The following is a 21,407-nucleotide window of genomic DNA, read 5'->3' on the forward strand; positions in this document are numbered from 1 at the left end:
GCTGAAACTGCTTCAGTCCTTGATTTATATATGAATTCAATAAAAGAAAATGATCATCTGGTTCTGTTTTTTAGTTCCATAAAGGATTATATAGGACAGCATTGTTTCTTTGGTTCCTTTTTATACAGATCATTATTTTAACCAAAATATTTGTTGCCATATAGTTTTGTATGGCACTTCAGCCCCTCTCTGAGAAATAGTGCCAGCTCAGTACTGTGCCATTCCTTTCTCCACAAATATAGAGGAAGGCTCTTTAGACACTGAACTGTATGAGCTAATGTCAGTAACATGTCAGGTGAGATTTAGAGAGCCCTTAGGGTTATACGGATTTTGGTGTGCCCTAGGCCTAGGCCACTGGCACATGTAATGTTGAACTTTTTTATTAAGAGTAAGTATTTTACTGATCTGTTTTTGAAAAAATACAGAGGATAATTTGCTTAAAAGAATATTCACTTTCTATTATACCTTTGAAGATTTGCATATAAGATTTGTTGTCTTTTACTATGTACATTAAAGTAAAGGCTCTTGAATGGTTTTCCTTGTCATCATTTGGTATCGCCAGATAATGTACATGTTCTTTTGTGTGTGTGTGTGTGTGTGTGTGTGTGTGTGTGTGTGTGTGTGAGAGAGAGAGAGAGAGAGACAGGGAGAGAGAAAATTTTTTAAACCCGAAGGGACTTTAGACCATCTGGTCCCCACCTGTTTATTTTACAGATGAAAAAACTGAGGTCTAGAGAGAGTCAATGATTCAGCTAGTTAATGACCATGGAGGGATTGTGACAGATTTTCAGGGTTGACCTGAGGGATTTCAGTGGCCACCTACAACTTACTTGACAGTGGCCTTTGCTTAAAGTGAAAGGCATCTTCATGATTCCTGAGGCAGCCCATTTTTCTTTTCAGTGTTGATAACTGTTAAATCAGGCTTAAATTGTGTTATTTGCAACTTTCACCCCTTGCTCCTATCTGTGCCCCCTGTGACTAAGGAGAACTTATTTGATGCCTCTTCTATGTGAAAACCCTTAAAATACTTAAAGACAGTTATGTTGCCCCTAAATTTTCTCCTCTTTGGCTCAAACAATCCCAGTTCCTTCCCTTGCTAGGGCATGAACTTGAGCCCTTTTAGTACCCGGGTTCCCCTCCTCTGGAGCTGTTCCAGCTTATTAACGTCCTTCCCAGACTGTGGTGAAAACAGCAGTCCAGCCCTTCACCAGGGCCAAGTGTAGTGAGCCCGGCGCTTCCTGGTTCTTGGATGTTACTTATTCCCTAAGAACAGTCCGTTGAAAGTTGCATTAATGAACTTTGCTGCCAGGAGTCCCTTGACTCATTGAGGTTTAAATCCACTAGAACTGTCACATCTCTTACAAATAAAATGCTGCCTACCACTTCTCCCATCTTTTACTTGTAAAGTTGATAAGTGTAAGCCTTTATAAGGATCCCAAATAAATTTCATGTCATTAGATGCAGTCTGGTGGCCTAACTAGGGGTGGGAAACCTGCGGCCTCGAGGCCACATGTGTCCGTCTAGGTCCTCAAGTGTACCCTTTTGACCTAGTCCAAGTGTTACAGAACAAATCCTTTTATTAAGGGGATTTGTTCTGTGAAGTTCGGATTCAGTCAAAGGGCCGCACTTGAGGACCTAGAGGGCCACATGTGGCCTCGAGGCCGCAGGTTTCCCACCCCTACTCTAGCCTATCATGATCTTTTTGAAATCCTGTCATCTAGCTTATCATCTACCCAAGCTTTGCCATCCACCTGCTTTATGAGCCTGCCCTCTCTGCCTGTATCCAAGTCATTGACAAAAATGTTACACATATGCATAGCAACATACACAGATCACTGGGTCACTGCAGGCATTCCACATTGATATGCAGTCTCATGACTTTGCTTATCTAATAACCATCTGGGCAGCTCCTTAATTTTCACGTGTAAACTCTTTTCTGTTAATACATAGATATAGTTTCAAATATAATATGGCTTTTCATGAAATTAGTCTTTATCACCTTCTAAGTAGCTGTATAAACTAAAAAAAAGTGTAATAATCTTTCTGTGCCTCAGTTTCCTTGTCTGTTAAATGAGGACTTTAGACTAAATGATTTCTGAGAGCCCTTGTAGCTCTAAAATTGTATGATGCCATGATTTTGAATAGCTCTCATTTCCTGTGAATATTTTAAGCAACTGAGCATTCTTTCTTTTCCCATTCCCTGCTAGGGCGTCTTGTTACTGCAGGCGTTGACGAGAAGTAATGCAGCAATCCAGAAGATAGTTGCTTTTGAAAATGCTTTTGAGAGGTTACTGGATGTCATTACAGAGGAGGGGAACAGTGATGGAGGTGTGGTATGAATGAGTCTGGTCACCTTTTTAGATTTAGTACAGAATGTGAGGAGTTTTCGAAATATTGAACATGAAAAAATAATAGCCATGGAAGGTGAGTGCATGTACTTCTAAGTCCTGCCAGAAGCCAAGTTCTGTGCTTCCTTTTTCTCTTTTAACATAAAATGCTATCCCCTGCAGAAAAGTGTGTTATCTGTTTCACTAGGGACTGGTGGACAGAGGCTAGAAAAGTAAAAGGCAAAGAGGGGGTATGTTAATAAATAAAGTGCACGAGGCAATAACAGCAGCCAGGTAACTTAGTGGGAGTCAGGAAGACCTGAGTTCACATGTGGCCTCAGACACTTAACTAGCTGTGTGACCCTGGGCAAGTCACTTAACTCTGATCCACTGGAGAAGGAGATGGCGTATGACTCCAGTATTTGCCAAGAAAACCCCATGGAAAGTATTGGCAGAAGGTCATGAAGAGTCAGGCACAACTGAAGAACAAATATAATAACCCCAGACAGGATAATGTCATAGTAGCTTAGCATTGGAAGAGAGATTCAGAATAACTGAATACTATGACACAAGTATTTGACTAGTTATTGTTTTAGATATAACATTGAGAAAAAAATAGTCCGTTTTGAGAGCAGTGTACATTAAAAAGATGGAAGTGTTTCTGTCCGATTTTAGTTCCCCATAATGTAGAAATTCTGGTTGTATTTCAGATCTGAAGTGTGGATACCCTTTGCTTGCCACTTTTTTGTCCTTTTAATTTGGTTTTATGATGCCAGCCACCTCTTTCCCATAGCTACAAATGCAAGAGAAAAAACTTTGAGATTTTATTGTGACATCACAGGTTTATTTTGGTAGAATTTAGTAAATAGTAATAGATCCTGTTGTATCTTGCTGGTACACTACTACTTGGTATTTGGTTTCAAAAATGAGATTACTCGTAGCTAGGGGAAATCAGGCAAAATGACAAGAACAGGTGAAATTTGCCCTGAGCCTCCAAGGATCTATCGAATGGGAAGGGAGGAACATTCCAAACATGGGAGACCACATGAACAGTGATCTAGAAGTACCCAAGTGGAGGATGTGTCATGAGAATGATTAGTTCATTTTGGCTGAAACATGGGCTTCATACATGGAGCCCTATCATAAAATGCCTTCAATGCTGTCCGAAGACTTGATGCTTTAGACAGTGTAGGATTAGTAAGGGTTTTGAGTAGTGGGGGTTACGTGATCAGACTCTGGCAGCACTGTGTATGTTTCATTGCTATGTGCAAGACTATGGCAGTAATCCAGGGTGGAGATAATGAGGGCCCGAACCAGAGCTGTGGCTGTAGGAATGGCACGTTTTGTGAAATGTCACCGAGTTAGAGCTGATGACAGGTTCAATGGATGGGGAGAGGAAAGAGAAGATTTGGAAGGTGTTGCAAGCAGAATGATAGTGCAGATCAATATCTGCCTGACTTTTTAATGTTTAATCAGGCAGTGACACTTTAGGATTTTTTTTTCCAGTCTTAACATCAACAAGTTTGTCTTTTCAGGTATAGTAGTTGAAGATTGTCTCCTCCTGCTTCAAAATTTGTTGAAGAACAATAATTCCAATCAGAATTTTTTTAAAGAAGGTTCATACATTCAGCGTATGAAACCTTGGTTTGAGGTTGGTGATGACAATTCTGGCTGGTCTGCACAGAAAGTGACTAATCTTCATCTGATGCTTCAGGTAAAATGTTCTTTGATACAAATATAGTAGGAACTTTTGACAATTCTTTCAGGATAAAGTACATAACATAGCTTGCTTATTGATTCCAGATAGAATTTTTACAGTGAAGAGTATATTAATCTTGTGTTTTAATTGTATAGACAGGATTTCTTGACTTTGAGAAATATGACATTGTAAGCTAAAAGCCTTTCAAATCCTAGAGTCCAGTGAAGGATTTTCAGCTCCAGCTTTCATCTGTTCATGATATTTTATAACTTTATGCAAACTTACGACATAACATAGTGAAAACCATGAATCTAGAATAATGTAAGAAGTTTCTCTCACAAGTGTTTGTCATACTACTCTGATGCTGGCTCTAGAGATAACAATGGTAGAGCTAGTATTAGAACCTGAGTTTCCTGATTTCTCTGTCAAGTCAACAAGCATTTATTGAGCACTTGTCCAGATATTCTGCCAAAGTCCATTGTTGTTGTTTGTGAGAAGAGCATATAATTACAAATGGATGATTTTCTAATTTGAACCATTCAGTTAAATTCCCTAAAAACGCTTATTATATGCAATGCGCTGTGCTAGGCACTGCAGGTACAGAGATGATGAATGGCATGATGCTTTTGATTGATCTCTATGCCTCAAGTTTCTCCTCACTTCAGTCTCTCTGCCATTCAGCTGTCCAGTAGGTCTTCCAGAAGGGCAAATCCAGCCTTATTCGCCTACTTTCTGGTAAACTCCAGGGGCATCCTGTTACCTCCAGGATCAAATATAAATCCTGTTTGGCTTTTAAAACCCTTCATAATCTGACCCTTTCCTCCTTTTCTATTTTTTTTTTCATCTTATTTCCTTCTACGTACTCTGATCTCCTTGCCATTCCTCACACGAGATGCTCAGTCTCCCAATTCTGTGTATTTTCACTGACTTTACTAGGTGTAATCATGACGTGTACATAAATAGCTTTAATACAGTAAGAATGTCTCAAGTAAGTTGGAGAACAGAGACAGGTGGGAAAACAAGAGATTGTTTTTGACCAGGTATATCATATGAATTAAGTCTTGAAGAAAGAAAATTATTTCAGCAGGTGGAGATGTGGAAGGAGAGGGGGATGTGCCAGGCATAATAGGAAGGGCTGAGCACATACACAAAAGCAAGACAGAGTTGAGGGTAAGGAATCTATAGTGGTCCAGTTGTTAGTGCAACACTCCAATGGAGATGTCTTCCAGGCATTAGAAAACAAGGTACTGGATGGAGCTCAGAGGCCGATCAGTTATTTCCATGTCCTATCCATCAGAGGCAAACAGAGATTTAGATTTGTGAACCCTCTGACTAGAGGTGGCAACTGGAGCCATGCATGTTGGTAAGATCACCAGCAAAGTAAAGAAAGAGACGACGGCCAAATACTGAGATCTGGAGATTAGCCACCTGTGTTCGTGGCTTGGGAAGAAGAGGCACAGTCAGTGAAGGAGATGGAAAAGGGGCAGTTCCAGAAGCAGGAAGAAAATTCAGAGACAGCAGTGTCAGAGGAACCAAAGGAGGCCAGTGTCCAAAATTACCATCATGATCTTCATTGTCAACTGTAGATATGTCAAGAAGGGTGAAGGCTAAGAACACACCATTGGATTTGTCAGTGAAGAATCTTGAGTGACACTGAGGACAAGGGTTTCTAGAGTGATGAAGGTGAGCTAGATTTTGAATGGCATTGGGAAAGAAGTATGGGCTACCAAGTGGTCATGCCAGGTGAGCCGCATGAGTCCACTCAGGTGTAGAAGTCTTGTGAAGTGCTTCAGAGCTTTTAGAGCTTGTCTTGCTTGTCCCTTTAGTCTTAGCTTCCTTTTCAGAAGAGGCACCAAGCCTCTGGACCGATCATGATACTTGTGACTCTCTTAACTCTCTAAAAGTTACAGAACATTTCCTCATCACTGAATGGTTAAGTACATGAGAAAGGGTCTGATGACTGTGGGGATTGTCAGAGTAAAATTTTATATTATTTTATTTTTTACAAAATTTAAAATGCCTCTGAAAACTTTATGAAGCATTTTGCAGGTGACTGTGGCAATGGGAGACTTCTTTATAGTCCTAATCTTTTAAAAATTTAAAACAGCCAGTATTATAATTTTTATACTTTAGATAATTTTTTTTTGTTTTGTATAACTAGCACCAGCAAGTGGTAAACTTGATATAAAAGTCAGCATTCCTTTTTTTTTTTACTGTCTTTTAAAAAAAAATTCCATTTTATTTAACATCACTGCTTTTTAAGGGTGAAAATTCCTCCAAAAGATTTTTTTCAGTTGTATAGATATGCATGTAAACTTGAAATCTCAACCAAAGTACCATGTAATTACTTTATTTGTTAGATTTCATTTAGGGGGGGCGGGGGGAGATTCTTTTTTTTTTTTTGAATTAAATAAACTGTACACTGCTGGGCCTAAAGTTGGAAAAATCTTTCTTCATGTCGTTATCAAGTCATATACTCTCCAAAGAATCATGACCCAATTAAGTTTCATATTAATTTCTTTACTGTAGCTCCTGTGTTAAGTGCTTGATACATTTAGTACCTCATTACCCATCCTCTCCAGCCTCAGGAATGATTTTGCATTTTAGCATTATTTTGTGATACCTTTTATTTCAGGTTACTTTCCTGCTTTATTTTGACTGAGCACTTGAAATCTTTTTGTAACGACCTGGTGTTTCCCAGGGCACTTTGAGTAATTCATGAGTATTATTAATATGATCACAGTGGTGCCATTAAAATTGAGGTCTTCTTCCTTAGTGTGCATATGGAGGTTAAATTTTAGGAAACATTACAGAGTTCTCTGACAATTCAAGGTTTCATAAACTCGTTGAGGTTTTGAGTTAGAAGAGATCTTAAGAGTTCATCTAGTCTAATCTTTCATCCATGTAGGAATTACTTCTCTAATTGTTACCTACGAAAGATCATCCTCTGGCCTTTGCTTGAAGAAGCCCAGTTCTTCTACCAACTCATTGGAGTTTTCATAAAATTTAACCTGAAAAGGAATCTTAGAGATAGATGAGGGAGCTGAGGCTGGGGAAGTTGGGCCTGCCTAAGCTCCCGCAGTAGCAGAATAGTCATTCAAACCCAGGTTCTTTAACTGCAAGTTCATTGGCTTTTCTTATTACACCTCTGTTGTTTCCTGATGTCAGGAGAAAGTGAAGAAGGCTTCTGATGTGTTGGGGGAATTTGCTGTTGTGAACTAATGGACACTTCGTGGACATGGACGTGGTTGAAGTATGAATGGTTGGTGATCCATGTTATTTGAAGAAACTTCCAAATTGAGATCACGGATCCATCTGAATATTTGGTAGAAGCTGAGCTTAGATTCAGCTTCTGGTTTGACCATCTCTCTGGAATTCTCATTGGACATCTCCAGAAGTTCTCTTCTTGTCAAGTTGATATCTGCCTCACTGTAACTCCCATCCACTGGCTTTGGTCCTGCCTAGTGTCTGCTCCTTCTGTGTGAGAGCCCTTCAGATATTTGAAGAAAACCATGATAGATGTCTTCCTTTAGCTCTCATCAGTCTGAATCTCTGGTGGCTTTGACCCTTTCAAGTTCACTAACCCCCTAAAATCTATCCACAGAACCCCATAGAGGAGAAATGCAGACCTCCAGCTAAGAACCCCCTTCTCCAGACAGAGGGCTTCACTTGCTCCAGGGCACATTGCTTCTATAATTCAGCCTAAGCTGGCTTTTGTGTTTCCTTTTTATATTTATGCACGCATACCTAAGTATAGAAGCATGCATATGTGTGATCACAATGTCTGTTTTGTTCACGATGCACCTACAAAGTTTGTAGAGGTCCCAGGATTCTTGAAGATGATGTCTGTAGCACATAGATCATTTCTACCAAGCTGGAAAGGTTCTGAAGGAGGACCTGGTTGATAGTTGATGGAGTGTTTATTGTTAAATATCAGCCATCTAGCTAAGGTGTGAGAGACTTATCAGTAGAAGGCTAGCCATCAGTCTATCAGTCTTTTTCTAGCAGCCAGAGAGGTTGTGATGTGCCTGGGTGACAGCACAGATGTTGATGAAATTGTGGGTTCTCAGAGTGGTGAAACAAGTGTGCATGTACCCACACACATCTTTGTACAGTTTTCATGTTGTGTTATTTCCTCTAGACAGCTCTGTTTTTATGCATTTCTGGTATTTGTCAGTTTGGAGGACAATGTAGTAATTTCCCCAAATATTGGACGTTAATAAAAGTTGTCTCCAGTTTTTTACCATCACATAGACCATGGTTATAAATATGACATAACTTGTTCTTTTTGCATTCTTTTTATTTTTTTTATTGATGTCATTAATGGGTCAAAGGGTATGACCTGCTTTTTGGCTCTTCCACATTACCAGATTGCTTTCCAGAAAGACTGCACCAATTTTCATGGCTACCAACATTATTTTGTAGGTACCTGCTTCCCTGCAGTCTCACTGATGTTTAGTGAGGCTGCCATTTTTAGTTTTGCCAGTTTAATGGATGGATATGAAATAATATTTCATAGTAGTTTGATTCTTAGTGAATTTGAAAACATTTTTGAGTTTTTGTTTCTTCATACATTATTTTTCTGATTGTCCTTTGACTATTGAATACCATCCTTAGAGATTTATATCAGTCTACTACTCTGGAAATCAAGCTGTTGTCTTATATTTTTTGCTATTTTTCTTCATTCAGTTGCTCTTCTTTTTGCCTTATGTGTTTTATTTCTAGTTGTGCAAAAATCATTTCATTTTTATGTAATCAAACCCCTCCACGTTACTCCAAATAATTCCTTCCGTTACTTTGATAGTTAAGTATTTATCTCTTCCCTTCTTTTTGGATTAATAGCCTTATCTTTCTTCAGATATTTAAATAATTTGTTAATATTTTGAAGTATGGGGGAATGAGGATGGAAGATAATACTTACCTCACTTGTAGTTTATTTTAGATCAAAAGAAATTTATTTTGCTCCTTGTTACCCAGTTTTCCCAGTGGTAATTTTTTATTGAATAGACATAGATTTGTCGATGTGTTACAATAGAAAGGGTACTGTATCTGGAGACAGGAGGCCTGAGTTCAGATTCTCCTGCTTGCCTTAGTGACCCCAGGCAGGTCTTTTTACCTCTCTAGGATTCAAATTTCTCCTCCTAAAATGAGGAGATTGGTATAGATGAGGTCTAAGGTCCCTTCAGCTCTAAATCTGATCCTTTTATTTTAATTTTGAATCCTTACTGGTCTTTTCCATTGGTCTATTTTTCTGACTTTTTGGCCAGTACTAGGCAGCTTCAGTATTGTCACATTTTGTTTAAGGTCTGGAGTGCAAATATTCTTTTATTGACTTCTTTTCTCTAATATACAGTTTCATTTCCTTCCCAGTCTATTTTGCTAAATCAATTTTGTTTTCTTTTTATACTAAAACTTTGTAAAGTGACTCTGCTAGCTTTTAAAATTCATGGTAATTTATGTAATATACTTAATAAATGCTTGTTGGTTGATTCATAATATTAAATAAATTAATTTGGCATAATACAGATACTTGTTAATGTTATATTTAATATTTCTGATTATCAGCAAGAAGTAGCTCTCTGTTTAGGCTTTGTTTTATACTTTCCTTCTATTTAAAAAACAATTTTTTTTTCTCCTTTTCTCAACTTAGCTTGTTCGTGTTCTGGTATCACCTACAAATCCTCCAGGTGCTACCAGCACCTGCCAGAAGGCGATGTATCTCTGCGGATTGTTGCATCAGCTTTGTATTATCTTAATGGCTACTGGTGTTCCTGCTGATATTCTGACTGAGGTACATAAATGACAAACTTTTATCAAACCGTCTCCCAGGCTGGGAGGAAGCTGTGGTTTTAAAGATTTTTATGAGCTTTGCTTATTGTGTCCATATAGGATTACTTAAATGGTTTCTTAGCTATCATTTCATTCTATGGCAAAGGTTTTTGGTTTTTTTTGTTTGGGTTTTTTTTTTTTGAGTCTTCCCTAAAGTAGAATAGATTTTGAGGAATCTGTTTTAAAAAGTTATTTCTAGGATGTTAGTGGAAGTGTTTTTATTTTTTTTTTCTCAATTACATGTAGAGACAATTTTTAGCATTTTTTTTTACAAGATTTTGAGTTCCACTTTTTTCTCCCTCCCTTCCCTTCCTTCTTCTGAAAGTGATAGGCAATTTGATATAGGTTATACATGTGCAGTCATGTAAAAAAAAAACTGTCATGTCATATTAGTCACATTTGTGAAAAAAGAAACAGATCAAAGGGGGAAAAAACACAAAAAAGAATAAAGTAAATGAACAAAATATGCCTAACTCTGTATTCAGTGTCCATCAGTTCTTTATCCCAATGTGGACAGCATTTTCCTTCGTGAGTCCTTTGTGCTTGTCTTGGTCATTCTGTTGCGAAGAAGAGCTGAGTCATTCATAGTTGGCCATCACACAGTGTTGCTGATACTGTGTACAATGTTTTCTTGGTTCTGCTCATTTCGCTTTGCATCAGTTCATACAAGTCTTTCCAGGTTTTTCTAAAAACTGTCTATTCTTCATTTCTTATAGCACAATAGTATTCCGTTACATTCATATACCACAACTTGTTCAGCCATTCCCCAATTAATGGGCCTCCCCTCAATTTCCAATTCTTTGCCACCACAGAAAGAGCTGCTGTAAATATTTTTGTATATATAGGTCCTTTTCCCTTTTTTATGATCTTTTTGAGATACAGACCTAGAAGTGGTATTATTGGATCAAAGAGTATGCACAGTTTTATAGCCCTTTGGGCATAGTTCCAAATCGCTGTCCAGAATGGTTGGATCATTTCACAACACCACTAACAGTGCACTAGTGTCCCAGTTTTCCCACATCATCTCCAACATTTATCATTTTCCTGTTTTGTCATATCAGCCAGTCTGATAGGTGTCAGATAGTAGCTCAGAGTTGTTTTAATTTGCGTTTCTCTAATCAGAAGTGATTTAGAGCACTTCTTCATATGATAGCTTTTGATATCTTCATCTGAAAACTGCCTGTTCATACCTTTGGCCATTTATCAATTGGGGAAGAGAAGTGTTTTTAAAGGGAGATTTGTGAGTGTATTTTTAAGAAATGTATATGCAGTATATGTGATTTTAATTGCTACAAATTATTTCCTAATGATCTTTGCAGTTTTTCAAGCTGACTTTGGAGATTAAGTTGAAAGAGAAGCAGTTAAATTTTTTCCTATTCTGAAATCAGCATTAGCCCATCTTTGTTTATTTTCTGATGAATATTTAAATTCTTCTCAACAGACCATTAACACTGTATCAGAAGTTATTCGAGGCTGCCAAGTAAACCAAGACTACTTTGCATCTGTCAATGCACCTTCAAACCCACCACGGTAGGAGAAAGGGATATATTTATGCTTCTAAAAGCTTCCTGTGGAAACTACAAATATACTTCATTAACTGATTTGGTAGTAAAACTTGTGTGTGTGTCTTTGGCTTCTAAAATCTTGCTGTGCTCCTTTGAGATGGCAAAAGATTAATCTTCCTGCAAATCAGATAGACTGGGGTTTTTTTTCTGTATTTGGAGCTTTGGGTGCTAGGTTTCTTTTTGCAGTTTTTTAGCAGTTACCAGAAATATCTACTCTATGACTTAAAAGTTACATTTAAAATAATTAGCCCTTGACAAAACATGTTGCTTTTTTCTTCCAGAATATACCTTCCCCCACAGTTCACCTTTCACTGTGTCTTGACTCTTTTAAGTGGAGCCTGTCAGCAAATGCTGGCATATAGTGGGCACTCAGTAAAGAGTTGTTGAACTGAATTAACTCTTTGGCTGAGTTGAATCTTTACTGCCTCCAGCTTTTGTCCATGATTCCTAACCATGAGGTAGATAGGTGAAAACAGATTAAGTTTTTTTTTTTAATCTTGTTTTTGGAAATATTTGGATAGAATTTTAGTGGTAGACGCTGGATAGATATTTCCAGAAATGTCTAGTGTTGCTATCCCCATTTTTATAGATAAGGAAACCCAGTCGTCAGAGAGGTGCTTCGCCGAAGATTACCCACATAGTAAATAGGCGTAAGAAGACTTGTCATGTCCCAGGGCCTCTGCCTCAAGTATAGTGTCCTTTCCACTCCTACATATGAATGAGGTGCTTTGTCTCTAGGAATAAATTATGAATGAATAGGCAAATCCATTTTTCTTTATTTTTCTTTTTTAAATTTTTTAAATTAATTTTAAATATAAATACAAAGACAAAAAAACATTTCCACGTACATAGCACAACATAAAAAGAGGATTCAATATAAAACCATGAATTTCATTTCACACTTTTACTTTTTTTAAAAAACTATGTACCGAATACTATACATCTTTTTCAAAGCTACCCTGCTTTTGTGTGCTTCCTTCTAAGTTTTCCTTTATTCTCTGCTGTACATTTACTGACCTACTTCTATTAGCTCTTTGGATGTGGATAACATCTTCCTTCATAGGTCTTTTGCAGTTAATTTGATTATTTGTAATACTCAAAATGACTGTCACTCAAAATTGTTCTGAGAACAATATTGCTGTTGCTGTCTACAGTGTTCTTTTGGTTCTCTCGTTTCACTCTTCATTATTTCATGCAAGTCTTTCCATGTTTTTCTAAAAGCAGCCTGCTCATCGTTTCTTACAACAGAGTAGTATTCTACCACAATCATATAACACAGCTTATTTAGCCACTCTCCAGTTAATGGGCATCCCCTCATTTTCCGGTTCTTTGCCACCACAAAGAGAGCTGCTATAAATATTTTAGACCGTATAAATTCCTTACTTTTTTCCCTAGGAAACAGAGCTAACTATGGTATGTATTACTATCAAAGGGGATGGGTAGTTTTGATACCTCTTTGACCATAATTCCAGATTGCCCTCCAGAATGGTTGGATCAGTTCATAGTTCCACCAGCAGTGAATTAGCATCCCAGTTTTTCCACATCTCCTCAAACATTTGTCGCGTTACCCTTTGATCATTTTAGCCAATCTGATAGGTGTGATGTGTTATTTTAAAGTTGTTTTAATTTTCACTTCTCTAATCAATAGTAATTTAGAGTGTTTTTTCATGACCGTATGTAGTTTTGATTTCTTTATCAAAAAACTGCCTGTTCATATCCTTTGACCATTTATCATTTGGGGAATGACTTGTATTCTTATAGATTTGACAAAGTTCTTTATATGTTTGAGATAGGAAACATTTATCTGAGAAACTTTCTGTAGAATTTTTTCCCCAATTTTCTGCTTTCCTTCTTATCTTGGATACATTAATTTTATTTGTATAAAACCTTTTTAATTTAATGTAATTTAAATTATCCATTTTACACCTCACTATGCTGTCTCTTGTTTATTCATAAATTGTCCTCCTATCTGTAAGTCCCATAAGTAATATGTTCCATGTTCTTCTAATTTGCCTATGATATGTCCCTTTATATCTAGGTCTTGTGTCCATTTTGACTTTATCTTGGTTAAATGGCACAAAATATCGGTCTACATCCAATTTCCTTTCCAACTTTCCCGATAATTTTTACCAAGTGATGAATTCTTTTCCCCAGAGCTTAAATCTTTACATTTGTCAAACACAAGGTTACTATGGTCATTTGCTACTGTGTATGGTATGTCTATCCTGTTCCACTGATCTGCCTTTGTACTATTTCTTAGTCAGTACCAGATAGTTTTGATAATTACAGCCTTATAGTTTTAAGATCTGGTACTGCTAAACCTCCTTCCTCTACATTTTTTCCATTAATTCGCTTAATATTCTCGACCTTTTGTTCTTCCAAATGAATTTTGTTATTATTTTTTCTAGCTCAGTAAAAAAAATAAAAAGGGATGGCATTGAATAAATAGATTGGTTTAGGTAAAATTGTAAATTTTGTTAAATTAGCTCTGCCTATCCATGAACAGTTAATATTTCTCCAGTTATTTAAATCTGACTTTATTTGTATAGAAAGGGTTTTATAGTTATGTTCATGTAGTTCCTGATTTTGTTTTGTTAGGTATATTCTCAGGTACCTTATGCTGCCTGCAGTTATTTTAAGTGGGGTATCTCTTACTGTCTCTTCTTGCAGAGTTTTGTTGGTGATATATAGAAATTCAGATGACTTATGTAAATTTATTTTACATCCTGCTACTTTGCTAACATCATTAATTGTTGAAGCTTTAGGATTTTCCAAGTATATCATCATATTGTCTGCAAAAGGAGATAGTTTTATTAGGCAAATCCATTTCTCAGGTGTTCCTCATTGAGTGGGTGTGGCCTTAGAAACATAAGATAGCCCTGGGTCTCACATGACTGAGTCTTAGGCTTTGTGTGCTTTGGTTCTGATGTCCATTTTTCTTTTAATAATGAAACAGGCCTGCAATTGTTGTGCTTCTGATGTCCATGGTTAACGAAAGGCAGCCATTTGTGTTGCGCTGTGCTGTTCTCTACTGTTTCCAGTGTTTCTTGTATAAAAACCAGAAAGGACAAGGGGAAATTGTGGCCACGCTTCTGCCTTCTACCATTGATGGTAATGATTTGTTTTCTTAAGCATTTCTACATTGAATCCAATCTTATGCTTTTATCTAAAATAGTGTATTTACATCCTCAGTCTGTCTTCCTATATCTGAAGATTAATCTTCATGTTAAGTAAAAGGTAAATGTTTTGGTTTGAGCAGTTCTTTACTGGTAATGATGTTGTGGCTTTTATTATCATGTGAGTGACCCACAGCTTTAATTATTTGGGGCCTAGTATTCAATTACTTGCAGCCGCTGTATCACCACTGGAAAGATTACATAAGGAGGACAGAGATAAAAAAGTTACCAGTTGATTTTATCTTGTGCTTTAAAAAGAAAAGCCAACTCTGTATAATAGATAGTCACAGTTTGTCATATATTCCTTCCTTTATGTTTTGTAGTGTGTATGGAAATGCCCATTCAGTTTTGTTAGGTTCAAAATAAAAATGAGGAAGTGAACATTAAACAGCAAAAAGAATATTTCTGGACCTTCATTTCAGGGAAAAGCGTGGTTTTATTAAAAGCACTGTAGAGTTTTCCAAAGGTCACCCAGTTCTGTCTCCTTCTCCTGCTCTGGTCTCAGTTCATTAGGCATTCACAGCTTCTGTCATAAATCTAGGCAAAGATTCTTTTTATTATCAGATGTTTTTCAATTAAACTTTTTCATGATAAAATCTTGAGGTCAACTATATAGATAAAAATTCATGGCAAAGTAAAAGTATGAATCCTAAATAAACACTTCTCATCAGTTTGACTTTCTGGAAATTGAGCTGTGTGCTCTACTACTGTAAATCCCATCACCCCATTTTATTTTCTCTTCCATAATCTCTGGTTTTTTCATTCTTCATTCATTCCTTCTATCCTTCTGCAGGCATTTATTATCCATCCTTACCATTCATTTTTCTCCCACCGAACAGTTTGAAAAACCCAAAAACTAAAATCTTCATAACATGTGCAGAGTCCAGCAAAATTAATTTCCATATTGACCATTTCCAAAAGTCTGTGTCTCGTTCTGCACTTTTAGTTCATTACCTCTCTGGAAGGAGATGGGAGTAGGCTGGGGTAGGAGGAGGAATTCATATTTAGGCCTCAAGGCTCATGGTTTATTAATGCATATCTGTCTTTCTCTGTATTGTTTTCATCTAATTCTGCTCATTTCACTCTACATTATTGCATGTGGAAGTCTTTGTGCTTTGCTCTGAAACTGACCGTTTCATCATTCCTTACGGCACACAGGAATATTTCCATTATATTCATGTACCATAATTTATTTCACCGTTCCCCAGAAGGTAGACACCCACTTAGTTTCTGCTTTTGGCTACTATGACAAACGTAAGGGTTCTTAATCTGGAGGCCTTGTACTTTAGATAAGTCGATAGATCAATTGGTTGATCAGTAAATCTGTCACTTAATAATATCATTCTGAGGAGTCTGTAGGTGGCATAAGGCTGTCAGACAGACCAGGACACACAAATGGTTAAGAAAGCCTGGGAGCAATCTGACCCAACCCTCTGGTTTCACAAGAGAGGAGATTAAGTCTCACCAGGATTAACTGACTTCCCAGGTCGTGCTTGGTAGTAAGTTGTCAAGTTCTCTGACTGCATACACTCAGGTGCATACCATGGCATGGATAACAGTCTTTCTTAGTCTGCTTGACTTTTCTTGTGCCAACAAGGCCAGATTCTGAAGTGATGATTGATTTCACTTAGAAGACTTTTCAGGGTTTTGTTGGGAAAAATTCATGCAATTAAAAAAAATTGTCACCCCTCTCTACTGTTGTTGAAGTCAAGGTCCATTGTACCTGAATTGATGGGCTTTATAGAAATGTAAACCTTCTAAACTTTAGCTGAACCTTAATAATTTGGAGTTGCTATTTGAAAATACTGAGCTAATCCAGTTTCTTTACATCAATCGGATACATATAATAAGGCTACCATTTTCTTGAAGTTAACAAAAAAATTCATTTCTGCTTGGCTCTTTATTTCAACTAAGAATCTATTTTATTTTATTAATTTATTTTGATTTATCAACAATCTCTTCCATAAGCTTTTGAGTTTAAAATTTTTCTCCCCCCTCTCTCCCTAAGACAGCATGCAGTCTGATATAGGCTCTACATATACATTCCTATTAAACATATTTTCACATTAATGATGTTGTAAGGAAGAATTGGAACCAATAGGAGGAACCACAAGAAAGAGGAAACAAAACAGAAGAAAAAAATGGCAAATAGTATACTTCATTCTCAAACTCCATAGTTCTTTCTTTGGATGTGGCTAGCATTTTCCATCACAAGGCCTTTGGAGATGTCTTGGATCCTTGTATTGCTGGGAAGGGTTAAGTTTATTAATATTAGTCATCGCACAATGTGGCTGTTAACTGTGTACAATATTCTCCTGGTTCTGCTCACTTCACTCAGCATCAGACCATATAAGTCTTTCCAGGTTTTTCTGAAGTCTGCCTGCTCATCATTTCTTATAGCACAGTAGTATTCCATTGCATTCATATACCACAGCTTGTTCAGCCATTCCACAGTGGATGGGCATCCCCTCAATTTCCAGTTCTTTGTCACCACAAAAAGAGCTGCTGTACATATTTTTATACATGTGGGTCCTTTTCCCATTTGTGTGATCTCTTTGGGATACAGCCCTAGAAGTGCTATTGCTGGGTCAAAGGTTATGCACATTTTTATAGCCCTTTGGGCATAGTTAAGAATCTATTTTAAAAGCAAATCTAAGAAAGTTGAGACAAAATTCTCCCTTCCTGATGATGTGGTCTGTTGACCATTCTTTTGTCATTCCCGTCACCTACTAAGAGCATACTTTGTAGAAATGGAAAAGGAAAACTGGAAGGCGTTCTCTTATAGGTCTACCCAGTATCCACTTTGATTGTGGAATGTCTAAACAAATTGTGATTCATGAATGTAATAGAATATTAATTTGCTGTAAGAAATGAGGGAATATTTACAAAAAACAGAGGCATAGAAAAGTAAGCCAAGCCAGGAAAACAGTCTGCCCTGTGCTTAGAGCCACGTGAAAGGTAGGGGGCTGTTATGGGATCGTACTGTCGAGGCATCTCCTCCTCAGAGCAGCCCAGCGTGTGCCCCCGGCCCCCTTCCCTGTGGAGGTGTACTGCTGGGGCGTGAAGTGCCGGCTCAGCTGGTGTGCTGCAGCTGCCCTTCCTCCTCTCGCGCCCAGTGCCCTCTGGGCAAGGGAGGGATAGGTGAAAATGAAGGTGATGACAAAACAAAAGATCAATAAAAATGAAAAAAGAGAAAAGAAGAAAAGACAAAGGAAAGAAAAAGCCCTAAAGTTTCATTGAATCCTTTCAATGGATTTTACCTTTCCTTGAATTTGTTTTAGGATCAGTTTCATCAGCCCCAGTCTGGTGCCTATCATTGATTTTCTTTGGAGATCTGATTCCTGCTGGGTGAATCTTCTATAACTTCTTTCTTTAGACACTGCTTCTTCTTGGCTTCTTCATATTTCTGAGTTGTCCTTTACTCGTCCACTACGGTTTAGGAGCAAAGAGAAATGAAGAACATCCTGTGGTGTTTCATGACGTTATTGGGTGGTAATTTGACCTAATATGTAAAATATACCCCCAGTTCATTTTGAGTTTAGTTTGATCAGATGTAGAGCTCTGACATTATCTTCTGCCTGCCAATTTTGTAGCTACAGGTATTTCCATCTCTGCCGGTCAGCTGTTATGTGGAGGCCTCTTTTCTACGGATTCCCATTCAAACTGGTGTGCTGCCGTGGCCCTGGCCCACGCTTTACAAGAAAATTCTACTCAGAAGGAGCAGCTGCTGCGGGTCCAGCTGGCCACGAGTATCGGCAACCCGCCGGTGTCTCTGCTGCAGCAGTGCACTAACATCCTCTCTCAGGTGCAGTATGTGGCCATCCTTACATCCAGAGGGAAGGGGAGCGTGCGCTACAGAAACATTTGATTTCAGCAGAAAAGCCCTACAGGATTTATGAAGCATCAGAAAAGTTTGCAGAGAAAGGAGAAAAGAGCAGGGCTCACACACTCATTTTCTTTTAGGAAGAGAAAGTAGCTGACGGTACTTGGCCTCTGGCCTGAGTTTGTACACCATGGGATTAATGAGCCTTGTCCTGCCCTGGTTCTTCTTGGAAGAGCTGGCCCCAATTTCCTAATCAGCACCATGATGGAGACGGACTGGATGGCATCTGAAGTCACTTTTGCCTCTAAGTCTGTGATCCTGTGGCTTGATCAGGGCTGACCTCAGGAATTAATGATTGAGCTTATTAAGAACGGAAGGTGGTTGTTAGCAAGCCGAATATTGTATGAAAGCTGTTGTCACTATGAAAAACCACACCTTTATCCCTATTTCTAGGACTTTTTCATCTCAGAAATAATTTTTAAAAACATAAAAGCCCCACATATTTGGAAGTAGGCAAACCCTCATCCTAAGAAGCCATGTATAGTCACTTCACATTTGTCACCTTGAGCGTTTGCTGTGTCATAGCCTATCAGAGATCCTCCCTTGATCCAGATAGTTGTTGACTGGCTAGTCATGGCCACCGTGCACTGAGCAGTAAGTAGTTATAAGTGTTTGCAGATAATGAGATAGCTTCAAGATGACTTAATTTCACACACCCCCCGAATGGTACCTTGACTCCAAAATAGGAATGTACACTTTAGTAAAATAGAGGCAACCTCAAAGTAGAATCAGCCATAAATGATTAATGCTGGGATAGTTAAAGATGGGGGGTGGGAGGGAAGAATTTTGGTAGGATTTTTCCAGATTTAATTTTCCTAAATAGTAATACGTGTGAATTTTTTTAACATATAATTTACAGGGTGATAAAATCGACAGACGGGTATGTATTATCTGGTGGAGTTTAGGTATTTCCCTCTTAAAAATAGGGCCTTTTCTGTGTCTTGGGTTCTGCTGATTGGTTTTTTTAACCGCTTGTTGAAGTAATACTGTACTTACTCTTTCATATGTCAGCCAAGATAGCACTCTCAGGGGCTTTTCAGTGGGATGCTGCGGTGGTGTCCTCGGAGCTACGCCAGTGACGATCCTAAGCTGGCCTTGGCCTTTCTTTTGGGATGCTTGCACTTTGCAGAATTCAAAGGGGTTTAGTTCAAACTTTCTTCTTTTCTCGCTAATGTTTTTTAAAGAAGGTAAAATTTAGTTTTAAGGTACTTATACCCTTGCTTAATCATGATTTAAAGTAGGAATCATTTCAGTGTATTGCTAAGACCATGCTAAGTCTTGACATTTCAGGTGTTTACAATTAAAACACCATGGTCTATTTGGTATGTAATCTCTCCCTTCAAACATTTGGGAATGCTTTTATTTACCTTTTCTGAGTGATTGGCAGAAAGGTGTATAGTTCAAACTAGTAAGCATAGGCATGCTTGGGTATATGTTATCACTTTAAAATCTGGATAACAGCAACTGAGCTGCTGAATTGAGATGTTTGCTTTATTTATGTAAGTTAATGATATTGAGCATTATGTCTGTGTTCAGAGCATGAACTAATATTTTATTGACATGAAACTTCCCATCTCGGTGGTCTGTGTGGTATTTGAAAAGGGCAAGTATGTCATAAGTATTAGACTTAGTAATACACAACTATGGGGGGAAATGATCATCAAAGAATTGAAAGCCCATAGATATGCAAAACAAATTTTGCCAGACCTAAAATTCCTGAGCATGTTTGTCCTCATAACTAAAATCGATCAAAATATTAGATACGTTTTAATATTTTACCAAAAATTGAGTCGAGATAAATTATCTTGAAAAGGCCAGTTGAAAATTTCCCAGAAATTGTTTGGGCTGATTGCTAAGAGCAATTCTCCAGCGTTTAAAATCCTCAAAAAATGAGGGGACAGCTAGGTGGTGCAGTGGATAGATTTACTAGCTGTGTGACCCTGGCCAAGTCACTTAACCCCAATTGCCTTAAAAAAAAAACCCTCAAAAAATGAAATTACATTTACCTTGTTGATGTAATTTAAAGTATTTTCAAATAAATGTTTAATGAATTCCTACAACATTCAAACCTTTGATATCAAGAACTGTGACAAATACATAAAATGATCATCATTAAAAAACATTTAGCTCTCACTAAAACTTACCCATATATGCAACAAAGCAACTTGATTTTCTCTTTTTCTGTTCCAATGTTTTTTCCGTTGTAAGGGATATACTCGCTTTTAATTAACTGAGGTGCAGACTGTATTAAGCTCCTTGAGGCAGAGACTGTCTTTCTTCATCATTTTTTAGTGCCTTGCACATGCTAAATCACTGAACTAAGAAATCATTTGACCTCCTCTGTGATCGTAGCACTAATTTGTACCTCTCGTATTTGTCTTGCAAATGAAAATCCTTATATTCTTATTAGGTTAGCTCATGTAAGACCAAGTCATGAATCACTGGTTATTCATGTATGTGCCATAATCCCTTGCAGATTATGTGCTCTGTTGAAAGCAGATTTTGTACCTGAGTTTGTCTTGCTGCGTGCCTAGTGCATGCTCTTCAGGTGCTAAGTGAGTGTTGGCTGGGCTGGTTTTGTGGAACTTAATCCCAGGCCAGATTTTTCAGTTTGCCAGCTGTGTGTATACTTTGGGCAAGTTACATGGCAGCTGTACCGTAGTGTCCTCATAAGGAAAATGGGGGTACAGAGACCTATTCAGTCTCCCTCCCGGATTGGTTGTGCTGAGCAAATAAGACTGTGCTAGTGTGGAGATATTCTTTGTGGTTCTAATGATCGTGGGGGGAAATCGGAAGCCAGGGGGAAGTGGGAGGAAAAAACAAGAAAGACACTGAGTCGTTGCCTAATGACGGCCGACTGACTGGCATCTGCTGTGTAAGTAGCCTCAGTGGTACAACGTCTAAGTGGAGAAGGAGGCATGCTAGAAA

General features: G+C 37.9%; 1 protein-coding gene across 3 annotated transcripts in view; it reads left to right on the top strand.

Moving 5' to 3' along the window:
- The window catches only part of USO1 (USO1 vesicle transport factor), an 87,114-nt gene that overhangs the window by 48,637 nt on the left and 17,070 nt on the right, over positions 1–21,407 (top strand). For 2 of the 3 annotated variants that reach the window (XM_078148454.1, XM_020988460.2), the window contains exons 8-14: positions 2,208–2,328; positions 3,863–4,041; positions 9,677–9,817; positions 11,297–11,385; positions 14,377–14,531; positions 18,190–18,401; positions 19,339–19,359. In XM_078148454.1, the coding sequence (XP_078004580.1) occupies positions 2,208–2,328; positions 3,863–4,041; positions 9,677–9,817; positions 11,297–11,385; positions 14,377–14,531; positions 18,190–18,401; positions 19,339–19,359 (918 nt within the window). The remainder of the gene's footprint in view (positions 1–2,207; positions 2,329–3,862; positions 4,042–9,676; positions 9,818–11,296; positions 11,386–14,376; positions 14,532–18,189; positions 18,402–19,338; positions 19,360–21,407) is intronic. The other variant, XM_020988461.2, reaches the window with a different exon arrangement.

The sequence above is a fragment of the Phascolarctos cinereus genome, unplaced genomic scaffold, assembly GCF_003287225.1.
Source record: "Phascolarctos cinereus isolate Bilbo 61053 unplaced genomic scaffold, phaCin_HiC Scaffold_9;HRSCAF=440, whole genome shotgun sequence".
In the NCBI taxonomy this organism is placed as follows: domain Eukaryota; kingdom Metazoa; phylum Chordata; class Mammalia; order Diprotodontia; family Phascolarctidae; genus Phascolarctos; species Phascolarctos cinereus.